We start from the raw sequence: 12337 nt of genomic DNA, 5'->3' as shown, positions 1-12337 counted from the left end.
TTCAAAACGTAAATACACAACGTCTGTTATTATAGGATAAAGAAAAAAACAATTAAATACAAATAATATCGACACATAAATTCTGTACAGATATGTGTAGAAATTTTGAAAAAATTTTAAAGGTAAATCAAGATATTTGGAGACGTAAGTATACAACAAAATCAAAGCTGAAAGATCATTAAAAAAATATTTTTATTAAATTTTCCAACACAATAAATAAGAATAAAAAGCATGTAAATACGATGTATATACGCGTGAATTCTCTATAATTTATGATTTAAAAAAAATAAATCCCTATATTTAAAGACGCAAGCACAAGAAAATCGAAAGACAGAGACCAGAATTATACACTCCACCATGATGGGTTCATCATCATCTCATACAACCACAATCCTCCGAATCGCAGTTTTCCTACTCGTTTTCCCTCCCATTCTCAGCAATTTTCCTCCTAACCAAACACTCATTTTCTCTCTCAAAACTCAACATCTCTCTTACTCTTCTTCGACCATCCAGCGCCTCTCTGCTTCATCATCTTCTTCCGACAAGCTCTCGTTCAGACACAATGTCACTCTCACCGTCTCCCTCGCCGTCGGGTCGCCGCCACAGAGCATCACGATGGTTCTCGACACCGGAAGCGAGCTCTCATGGCTTCACTGTAAAAAAGCTCCGAACTTGAGATCCGTTTTCGACCCGATTCGCTCTTCTTCGTATTCACCCGTTCCCTGTTCCTCACCCGTTTGCACGACTCGGACCCGGGATTTACCCATACCCGCTTCGTGCGACACGAATGCCAATCTCTGCCACGTGGCAATCTCCTATGCCGATGCTTCCTCCATCGAAGGCAACCTGGCTCACGACACGTTCGTAGTCGGGTCCAAGACCCGACCCGGTACGGTTTTCGGCTGCATGAATTCCGGTTTCAGCTCGGATTCTGAGGAGGACGCGAAAACCACCGGTTTAATGGGCATGAACCGGGGGTCGTTGTCGTTCGTTAACCAGATGGGTCTCTCCAAATTCTCGTACTGCATCTCGGGTTTCGACTCGTCCGGTATTTTGCTTCTCGGAGACGCGAGTTTCTCGTGGCTAGGGCCTCTCCAGTACACGCCACTGGTTCGGGAAACGACGCCGTTGCCGTACTTCGACCGGGTCGCATACACGGTCCAATTGGAAGGAATCCGGGTCGGATCGAAAATGCTCCCTTTACCCAAATCGGTATTTGTACCGGATCATACCGGAGCCGGTCAGACGATGGTTGATTCCGGTACGCAATTCACGTTCTTGCTGGGCCCGGTTTACAAAGCCCTGAGAAACGAGTTTCTCCAGCAAACCAAATCCGTTCTGAGAGTCGTGGACGACCCGAACTTCGTGTTCCAAGGTGTCATGGACCTCTGTTACCGGGTCGGACCGGGCCGGACCGATTTCAACTCGTTACCCAAGGTGAGTTTGATCTTCCGCGGCGCGGAGATGAGCGTGTCGGGTCAGAAGCTCTTGTACCGAGTTCCCGGGTCCGAGTCGAGAGGGAGGGATCAGGTGTACTGCTTCACGTTTGGGAACTCCGATCTGTTGGGAATAGAAGCGTTCGTGATTGGTCATCATCATCAACAGAACTTGTGGATGGAGTTTGATTTGGCGAAATCAAGGGTTGGATTTGCTGAGATCAGGTGTGATACAGCAAATCAACGGCTCAGATCGCTTGTTTAGATTTTTTTTATTTTCTGTAATGCACACTTCGTATGTACATTTGTACAAACAGACAGGCACTTTGTTTGGTCGAAGAATCTCAAGTACTGACACCCACCCACTTTGATGTGATGAATATACTATAGAAAAAAAAAAGGATATAATATAAACCACTATAAAAAATTAACATTTTAATCAACAAAAATAGAATGAATATAGGCCTTTATATTTGTTCAAGGCTTTGCATTTGCCCTTGCCCTTGCCCTTGCCTTGACCTCTTGTCTTTCCTCTGTTTCTTCAGTGATCTGCATTCATCAAACATGATAAATACATATTGTTATGGCTGCTTCAACACAGTAATCAGTGGTGTAGTAATGCTTTACTCAAGCCATGCTCTCTCTCCTTAGAGACAGTTCCCACACACAAGAAACCCTTTCTTGGCCTGCAAGCTACTAACTCCACCTCAAAAATCAAATCAACTTTGGTCCACTGCCGAGAAAACCGTTAGCGAAACCGTCAAAAGCAAACGCAAAGCCAATAAGGAGGCGACCCTTGCACTACCATAAACATATCCCGACTTACAAGTGATCTTTGCAACTTCTTCGACCTGAAAAGAGCTAAGAGTAAGTTGTCTAGAAGATCACAAGTCAATCCGAAAAGAATGAAAGAGAATGAACCCTTCATGGTTCAAAGAAGAATATCGTGTTGTTTTCAAGTCGCGTGTAGTATCGAAGACCTTTTTCGTCTTCAGACAATACACCCTCGTACGGAACCACATTGCCAGGATACCATGTTGTAAACCCGTGAGCATGCTAAGCTGTGGTGCCAAAAACACGCAGACCAACTCTCCATAAGTTCCTGAAACCAGTCTTTATGAATAACCCCCGAGTATAAAACCAACAGCATAGAAAAGTTTCCCTGGCTCGAGCCATTTTAGAGGCAACCACTTTTCTTCTGATTGGAAGAAAGCCAACACCCGGAACAAAGAAACAGATCAATGCACAAGTTCAGTCTACCGATCAATCCCAGTAACGTACCATCTACAAAGAGGAAGATCATTCGATCGTGAAGACTGTATACTCTATTAGGAATTATGACGAGTTTCAGTTCGTGTGAAATTTAGATATTAATGTGTTTCCTATTTGGATTAGATTTGTCTATTCTTATGGTTTCCTTCACGACACCATCATCTCCGTTCAAATCAATCGCATCGCCCATGGCTTCAGAGGCTCACGGGAAATCTACTTCACCAGCATTCACATATATGCAAGGATCATGAATGTGTGTGAATGAAGATGTACTATATGTATATACCGCCATACACGCCTATATACAACACACCCTACCTATGTACACCACCTAGGAGTAGAATATGTACACGCATATATAGACATTGTACACGCATATACACACTGTATCTGTATGTATGCCATCAAATCACAACCACAGCAAGAAAGAAGCGTATAAAACATTATACACAATCATACACACAATATTTGTGTATCAGAATCAGACTGACATTTCTACAATTGCCTCTTTGTAACTCCTTAAACCCAAGTTCAATTCAACATGAAGAAGAAGAAGAAGAAGAAGAAGAAGAAGAAGAAGAAGAAGAAGAAGAAGAAGAAGAAGAAGAAGAAGAAGAAGAAGAAGAAGAAGAAGAAATAGAAGAAGAAGAAGAAGAAGAAGAAGAAGAAGAAGAAGAAGAAGAAGAAATCAAACAAATGGATGATTCGGAAAACCCTAAGCTTAGTGAAAAACAAAGTCAAAATTTTTCTCGAAATCAACCTCATGAATTTCCTATCTAGAACCACGAAATGGAAATTGAAGAAGCGGACGCTCGAACTGACCCGAATCCGAGGAAGAGGAAGAGAAATTGGATCCAATAGGAACCGGGAGAAGTGTGTTGAGACCTCGGAAGACCCGATGGAGATGAAAACGGCGGTGAGATCGTTGCCATAGACTGTCCCAATGAAACCATGAATCTCCCGGATTCGATTTCTTCTACCGTCTCTCCATGGGTGTCTTTGCTTCCACGCGCTACTAGCCGCGTGTGACCCATTCTCCGTTCCCACGTGTAATTGGGGATTTGGCATAATCGGATGATTTGAAAAAAAGTGTGATGTATCATCAACATTGAAATGGACATAATTTTATTCCGTTTATAAATATATAGAAAATTGAAACCCATTTTTTTTATTTTGTTTAGAATTTCAGAAATTTTTAAATTTTGGTTTAAATTTTTGTCAAATTAAAAATTGATATAAGAAAAAAAAAACAGTAACAAAAATTTATCTAGAAATATGGGGTTTTTTAAAATTTTAAAAATATATGTTTTTCTGATTCACGAGTCTGCTCGTTGAAACGTCGAGCGCTTTCTGTCACCGTACGATTAGCATTGTATTATGACACGTGTTGTTTTATGTACGTTGAGGCGCATATTACATTTTAGTACCGGCCGCAGAGAATTCAAATTTAACTTATATGGGCCTTCAGAAATGTAGAATTACAAATAGGCCCATATGATTGTGCCCTAGAAAAATCAGACAAAAGGATCTATTGAATTCATTTGTGTTGTGCATCTATGGTCTTGAAATAATGGTAAAAAATATTTTGAACTTGAAAAAAAAAAACATTAGCATAGGATTCCATGTTAGCGGATATAATGATTGTTGTTATTAGCATGTATTTGGGATTCCTGTCGGTTTGGTTTGAGATTTTCGTGAAAAAGTATATTATTATGCTTTTATTGTCGAATATTGACTTTGTTTAATACTATTTGCATTCGATTTTCGTTGAAATATTCATTTTTTATTTTTTTATGTTTATTCAATCATTTTATATTTAACAAGGATGTAGGTTAAAATTAATTAATTTAATTAAAATAATTATATCCGCTCGATTGATTTCATAAAATTCCATTTGTTACACATTGTTCGATTTTGTTATGCTTCGGTTTTCGATAAGCAAATGAACTTCCCAATCATTTAAACAACTGTTTAGATTACCTCTCAATGACTTTTTCTTTTGGTAACCGGATATTCTAGATCAAGGTTCGAACTAATCCTGAGATCGGGAGTCAGTTATGTGATTTAGATTATACGTTTTTTTTTTACAATTTTGAGATTCGAATTCAGGGTAGGACAGATATTTTACACCTCGTTTCACCGATTAAAGTAACCAAGTTTGGGTTAGTTTTCAATGACTTTGAACAAATGTATGTAGGGGTGGATACAGATCGGATATCCGGAGTTTTTCAGGTATTTGTATCCGTATCCGATCCGTACAAATATCAAAATTTGTTATCCGTATCCGATTCGTAGTTTTCAGATATCCGTAATTTCGGATATCCGTAAAAACTACGGATATTTACAAATATCCGTATCCGATATAAAAATAACAAAAATGAGAAATAAAATAAAAAATTCAAACACATATAAAATATATAATCCATCGAATAAAAAACTAAATTCAAACTTAAAATACATAACATAAATATAAATCGATTATAAGTCTCACACACATATACATCAGAAAAAATAAAAAATTCTCAAATCCGATTCTGAGTTAAGAGAAAAATATAATAAAACAAATGAACTGCAAATATCGATCGTAATCAATGAAATCTTTCTATGAAAAACACATATAACCAACGAAATCTCCAAACCCGATTCAGACTGTTCAAAAATGGAAAAATAGCAGAGAAAATGGATTGAGAAAGTAGTTGATTAGAGATCAATAAGGTTGATCGATAGAGGTTCAAAGGATCATAAAAAATGCGGATTATCAAGGAAAGAAAAAGAGAGAGCAAAAATGGCAGATTAACTAGGAAAGAGAATACGAAAGAGAGAGAGAAAGAGATAGAGGAAGGCGGAGAACGCTCAACGGAGGAAAAGAAAAGGAGTAACAAAAACCCAAACATATTTTTTATTTTTACAAAGAGACCCTTATAAATAAACTAATTACCAAATTAACCATATATTATTAATATTATTAAAAAGTACAGATCGGATCGGATATGTCGGATAATTCTATTTTGATATCCGTATCCGATCCGTATCCGACAAATATTTTGAAACTAATATCCGTATCCGATCCGTGAACTCCGGATATCCGAATTTTCGGTTCGAATACGAATCGAATAACGGATCGAATCGGTTTTTTCGGATATTATGCCCACCCCTAAATGTATGGACCTTTGTCTCCCTTAATTAAGAAGAAATTTTTTTTATCAAAAATAAAATAAAAAGGTCTAAACGGTCCACAAGCAGGTTGATTGTTACATATATATATTACATCTATCTTTCCTTTTATTCCTATGATAACCAGTCTCCTAATCATTTGTGATTCAAGAGTCTCTTGATGAATTATTTTTTTTATAATCCGAAAATTTATCAGAACTTTTGAATTAACTATATTTTTTATATTTTTTAAAGGATTGAAAAAATCTATATGAATACTTTTCTCTAATAGAAACTCGAATCAACTATATTTTTTATATTTTTAAAATGATTAGAAAAATCTATATGAATACTTTTTTCTAGTAGAAACTCTAATTTAGATTGTGAATGAAATTTACTTCCAAAATTTTCAGTGAAATTTTTTTGACCTATACAAATAAATATTGGATCATTTTTTTATACCTCGAGTTGGCATATACTGATTGGTTATAAGGAGATTTTCCGTTCTCATGCACGTTCAGACCTTGTTCACTTTCATTCCATATGCATTCAAATTGCTGAAAAAATATCAAACAACATATTATATATATTATGAATCCAACGTCACATATACTTTCTCAATTTTTTTACGTATTATTTAAAAGGAAATTAAACTATAATCCGATTTTTTACATAAAATTATAAATAAGTAGCCATTAAATCAATATTCCATATTTCAGAAACACCACAGCAAAGTTTCAAAAAATATATGAATATATTAAATCAAAATTACAAAAATGTTACAGAATATTTAAATTTATGTATTACTAATTTTGTTATTTAGCTTATATTTCTTTATTATATTAGAATATTCTTGTAATATAATATATATATATATATATATATATATATATATATATATAAAACATATGACATGCCTTTATTCGGTGTAAAAAATATTCAAATAAAAATTTTATATTACATTTACATTTCTAAATTGACAAATAAAATACCAATGAAATTTTCATGAAGCATATTTATTGTCTCTCCTATCAGTAGCTTCTTCGATTACAAAAATATAACGACAGACTTACCAACAATGATTTGCAACAGTGTAAACTGTAAAATTTCAAACTCATATATATATATATATATTGTAAACATAAGTGACTTCGTTTATTTTTAAATTAAAATTAATTGGTCCATCTTTTTAGAGAATCTCTTATGGAGACAGATGAAGATTGGAGGTTAAGTTAGTTGATAGCTAGTTAGGCTTTCGAACAAGCACAAAGTAATTCTAGTTTTGCCTTTGTTTTATGATTGTTTTTGTTTGGAGCCCTACAAAGGGAATCGCGTTTTCCCCAAGCAATATCTTTCGTACGATGTCGATTCCTCATATTTTTCATTGTAACCCCCTTCAAATGTTACGGATATTGAAACTGTCTCCAACGATCTATCAAGAGATACGGATATTGAAACTGTCTCCAACGATCTATCAAGAGTTATGAAGAATATTATAAAAAAATCATCAGAAAAGATTTGAAAAATAATATTAATATTACTCTGACAGCTCATGATAACGTAGAAGGGTTGAGAGTGATCGTCGGTGCGAGAGGTATAAACAAAAAGTGGCTCATAACGAACGTCTGGATATGGGGTATAGGGATGAATCGAACACACCGGAATGAGAGATATCTGAGGATTGTAGAGGTATGAGACTACACAGTCAAAGATAACTTAAATGAATTGATTGAGTTATTCATAACAACAAGATGCATCTACATTTTCGGTTGCCCATCTCGAGAGAACTCCAAAGTTAAGCGTGCTCGCTTTGGAGTACTCTTATTATGGGTGACCTTTTAGGAAGTACTTTTCGGGATGTATGTGAGTGAGGACAAAACACGCTAAAAGATCTCGTGTTGGTATGTGAAGACATCTTTGACATTCCGTAGCGGCCTCGGATCGTTATAAATGGTATCATAGCCGGTTTTATCCTAATATGATATGGTTCGAAGACGAACCAAACGGAAGCTAGTGGGCATGTGATAGCCCAGGATACCGTAGGAGAGCGGAGAGTGATCGTCAGTGCAAGAGACACGGACAAAGAGCGGCTCCTGACGAGCTTCTGGGTAGGGAGTACATGGATGCATCGAACGCACCAGAATTAGAGAAAACCGAGGGTTGTGTAGGTATGAGACTACACAATCAAAGATAACATAAATTAAAAAAATTGATTGAGCTAATCATAGCAACAAGATGCATTAACTTTTTCGGTTACCCCTCTCGAGAGAACTCCAAAGTTAAACGTGTTCGCTTTGGAGTAGTCTTGAGATGAGTGATCTTCTGGGAAGTACTTTCCGGGATGTGTATGAGTGAGGACAACACACGCTAAAAGATCTCGTATTGGTGTGTGAGGACAATTTTGACATTTCGTAGCGGTTTCGTGTCATTATAAATACTAAATATTTCGATTTGATATTATTTGTATATTTTGGATATTTATATTGATTAAAAAATATTATGCGATACACATACTTGATTTTGTAGCTCACAATTAGCAATCCATGCGTACTTTTGTTTTACGTCTTGTAAAGTGTAGCAAAGACGCAGTAATTTTTTTTCCCCATTATTGCATGTCTTAAGCAATCACATCATTTGTTCTCAAAGTAAATGTGGGTTCGACCAACTTCTATAATATTAGGTTTCTGTGATTATATTTAATTACTTTATAAATTGCATCAAACCCGATTTATTTTCTTTTACCCTAGTTCAATTTTTTCTATTTATATAAATAATATATGCTAATAATTATAGAATAATATTTAGATAAAAAAAATATGAAAGAGGGGTAAGGGGAAAAAAAGAAAGGAAATAGAAGAAAAACAAAATTAGATTAAAACAATGGATATTGTTATTTTGGACAATAAAAACACAGTAAAAAAAAGTATAAATACGCTTTTTAAAGAAGGTTTTTTTATTATTATTTCAGTACATTTAAATGGAACATCCCTTTGAATCTCAGATAAATACACTTTTTAAAATCTGGAATAGGTGAGAAAATTAGAACTAAGTTAGGATAAGCCCCGACTCAGTTGGAAAGTGAGTACCCCTCCTTATATGAGATGTTGGGTTCGATTTCTTTTGATGTTAAATTTTCTTCAGCCGGTCAGTTTCGATTGATTTAACTTTTCCGTGTGGTTTGCCGGTTGTTACGTAGGGTCATGGAAGTTTACTGTCCACGATACTGTGTCATTCATTCGGCCCTTGAGAGAGGGATGTGAGGCGTTTCGGTATCCGCTCCAAAGGATTATAGCGCAGATTCTCCGACGTATAAAAAAAATAGAACTAAGTTGTCTATTTCACATATGACATGCCTTTATTCGGTGTAAAAAATATTCAAATAAAAATTTTATATTACATTTACATTTCTAAATTGACAAATAAAATACCAATGAAATTTTCATGAAGCATATTTATTGTCTCTCCTATCAGTAGCGACAAAATATTGATTATTTAATACTGTTATTTGGGTTCATTTCGTTTAAAAAAAATGACTATGAAATAAGAGAAATGTAATGTATCGTGAAATGAAAAAAAGAGACAATTATTGTTATAATTTCTGAAATCATTAAGACTATCAAATATGAACTATTATTATTTAAAGATAAATTAGAGAAACTCTACGTAAATTTACAAAAACACATCTATAGTTAAACTTATGGTATTTTAACATAAGTCTTTTTGGTTTTAATTTAATGTGAACCGAGGGAACTTTGATTATCACACTTTGCTAATTACATGCTCCGATGAATGCGGGCAATCCGGGCCCACTTATTTCCATCGTACAATTTTTCTTTTAAATTTTAAAACTTTGGCGGGTAAATATTTGGATTAAATAATCTGTTATTTTTATATTGAATTTACATTCGGACACAATTTTCTAACACCTAATAATCTAATATCTTTTTTTTTTGTCTTGGCTCGTTTAAAATTTATTTGCTACAGCTGGTAAATATTGTGCGGCAAGTAGTAATTTTTTTTACTGTGATCGAAAATAAATTCAATAATAATCTTTTTTTTAAACATAATTGATATTGATTTAGTAAAGTACCATGTGTTTGTGATTATTGATATTTTCTTATGTCTGTAACCGAATAAATCTTAAAATAAATTCCACAAGCGATAAAATACGAATGGTGCACTACGCACGAAGGACAAATTTGATAAGATAAAAAGATTGGGGTCAAAAGCAAAAGCCAAAAGATATTGGGGAGCGCAACAAAAAATACATTCTTCGTCGATTGATTTATGCCTCAACTTGCATTCTAAGCAAAGTTGTTTTCATTTGCTCTCTTTTGTATCAAATCTATAAATATATGTACCTGTGATTATATATATATATACACGTGTGTGTCTGTGTGTGTATCGCGTGCTATCTATTTCTATGGCCAATTTGATTAATAATGAAATAATTGAATTAATCTGAATAGAATAGAATATGACATAAAAAAATATTTTTTTTCTGGATTTTTTTTATTATTTTTGTGATTTCGATTCATTTGACTTAAATAATTTTTAAAATAGTTATACATTATTCGATTTATTTTATATATTTGAACAAAATAAGTGCCTTATACATATGCATTCATGTAAACCGACGGTTGATCGTCAAAAATCTTTTTTATATTTAAAACGGTATTATCCGCCAAATAAAAAAATGAAAAAAAAATAAAAAAGAATATTATATTTTTTTGACATTCCATCTGATGGGCCAAGCGTCACATGCATTTTTTTTTTTTGCATAAACTATTGAAGAAGAAAAAAAAAACCTCAAAACCAACGAAGGACCATAAAAAAGTCAAATGGCGCATTCTTATGGAACTCCTAAAATCTTGAATTTTCTTGTATAAATATATCAACTTTGTAATGTATCTCAATATTTATACATGTTACATGACCAATGTTTAATCTGATGTATTAATTAAAAAATATAGAGACTTTTAATCTAAGAAATATATACACCAAATATTAAAATGTATTAAAAAATATATCTGAAGAGTTAAACTATTTTTTAGTTCATTTTAACATTTAATATATTTATTCGTAAAACTAAAAGTTTGTATTTTTTTTAACATATTTACAAAATTGGTATATTTTTTTATTGAATTATACCTTTAATTACACGGACCACGGTTCAAAATGGCCTTCATTGTTATGCAAACAAATAGCCTCACATGATTCAAATATTAGTTCTGTTATAACCTGTGTGTTTTATTTAGGCGGCGTTTTTCGAGTTGTTTTTGGAATTCAATTTTGTTATTTTATTTTTTAAAATTTTATCAATTCAAAAAAATTTATATTGGATTTCAATTCGGTTTTATAAAAAAGAATATTTTAAAAAAAAAGAATTTTTGTTTCAAATTCTGTTTTATTTAAAATATTAATTAAATCTAAGTATATTTAATATATAATACCTAAATGGAATATTTTGGTTATGTTTATATTTTTAAACCATTTTCTTAAGAAAAAGTGAGAAAACTATAAAAATAAATAAATTAGTTTAAACAACAAACTGAAGACTTCGAGCTCCACCTTCCATAATAATGTATTTTCTTTAATTTGTTTTAACCGTAAAGTTGTATTTCGGCCAATATCTCTCTCTCTCCAACTATGGAGTTTCCCTCTCTATAAATACCAAACCTCACTCGAGCTTCCTCCATCATCTCCTCCACAACCAAAACCAAAGCAAGAACACCCTTTTAGCACCAATATTTCTTCTTCTTCTTCTTCTCAAATCATACAAACACTGGAAACGATGGAAATGAGACAGAGAATTCTCCTAAACACGTTGCCTCTCTTTGTGCTCTTCTTCAGCTTCGCCGACGCCAGAATCCCCGGCGTCTACTCCGGCGGCGCCTGGCAAAGCGCCCACGCCACTTTCTACGGCGGTAACGACGCCTCCGGCACCATGGGTACCCTCCCTCCCTCCCTCTCTCTCTTTTATTCGCATGTTTTGTACCGGCACTCTCTGAAACAAGACAGAGAATGTCGTTTTATTTCACAACAGTTAAACTGATCGTGGGGTTTGGTTTACTGACAGGCGGTGCGTGCGGGTACGGCAACCTGTACAGTCAAGGCTATGGCGTGAACACCGCGGCTCTGAGCACAGCTCTGTTCAACAATGGCTTCAGCTGCGGAGCATGCTTCGAGATCAAATGCGCCGACGACCCTCAATGGTGCCATTCGGGAAGCCCTTCCATCTTCATCACCGCCACAAATTTCTGCCCTCCAAACTTTGCTCAGCCCAGCGACAATGGCGGCTGGTGCAACCCTCCTCGCGCTCACTTCGACCTCGCCATGCCCATGTTCCTCAAGCTCGCCGAGTACCGCGCAGGAATCGTCCCCGTCTCCTACCGCAGGTAAAATTCAAACCCACATTCCTAAAAATCCATGATATTCAGAACAAGAGCAAGATTCTGAGTCACGTGCGTTGTCGT

At 34.8% G+C, this 12337-nt stretch overlaps 3 protein-coding genes across 3 annotated transcripts in view; 2 read left to right on the top strand and 1 right to left on the bottom strand.

Moving 5' to 3' along the window:
* Positions 1–261: 261 nt before the first annotated feature.
* On the top strand, positions 262–1734 carry LOC104808259 (aspartic proteinase PCS1). Its single transcript, XM_010533951.1, has one exon. The coding sequence runs from the start codon at positions 358–360 to the stop codon at positions 1699–1701; it is 1344 nt and encodes a 447-aa protein (XP_010532253.1). The 5' UTR covers positions 262–357; the 3' UTR covers positions 1702–1734.
* A 93-nt stretch (positions 1735–1827) lies between these two features.
* On the bottom strand, positions 1828–3776 carry LOC104808188. The gene is made up of 3 exons (XM_010533835.1): positions 3531–3776; positions 2417–2497; positions 1828–2287 (listed from the first exon to the last, which is right to left on the bottom strand). The coding sequence occupies exons 1-3, from the start codon at positions 3774–3776 to the stop codon at positions 2156–2158; spliced, it is 459 nt and encodes a 152-aa protein (XP_010532137.1). The 3' UTR covers positions 1828–2155.
* A 7769-nt stretch (positions 3777–11545) lies between these two features.
* The window catches only part of LOC104808117 (expansin-A4-like), a 1424-nt gene continuing 632 nt past the window's right edge, over positions 11546–12337 (top strand). The window contains exons 1-2 of the mRNA XM_010533709.2: positions 11546–11812; positions 11941–12259. Of these exons, the coding sequence (XP_010532011.1) occupies positions 11656–11812; positions 11941–12259 (476 nt within the window). The 5' untranslated portion in view covers positions 11546–11655. The remainder of the gene's footprint in view (positions 11813–11940; positions 12260–12337) is intronic.

Source organism: Tarenaya hassleriana, unplaced genomic scaffold (assembly GCF_000463585.1).
Source record: "Tarenaya hassleriana unplaced genomic scaffold, ASM46358v1 Cleome1, whole genome shotgun sequence".
In the NCBI taxonomy this organism is placed as follows: domain Eukaryota; kingdom Viridiplantae; phylum Streptophyta; class Magnoliopsida; order Brassicales; family Cleomaceae; genus Tarenaya; species Tarenaya hassleriana.
The sequence above is the reverse complement of the archived record's forward strand: the minus strand, read 5'-3'. Positions and strand labels throughout refer to the sequence as shown.

Bases quoted from the DNA above. Each gene is read 5' to 3' on its own strand.
- LOC104808259 (XM_010533951.1), top strand. From the start codon at position 358: ATGATGGGTTCATCATCATCTCATACAACCACAATCCTCCGAATCGCA.
- LOC104808188 (XM_010533835.1), bottom strand. From the start codon at position 3,776: ATGCCAAATCCCCAATTACACGTGGGAACGGAGAATGGGTCACACGCG. The intron at 2,498-3,530 runs GTCAGTTCGAGC...TTGGCACCACAG, and splicing joins TTCCTCTTCCTCGGATTCGG to CTTAGCATGCTCACGGGTTT. The intron at 2,288-2,416 runs GTCTTCGATACT...AGCTCTTTTCAG, and splicing joins ATTGTCTGAAGACGAAAAAG to GTCGAAGAAGTTGCAAAGAT.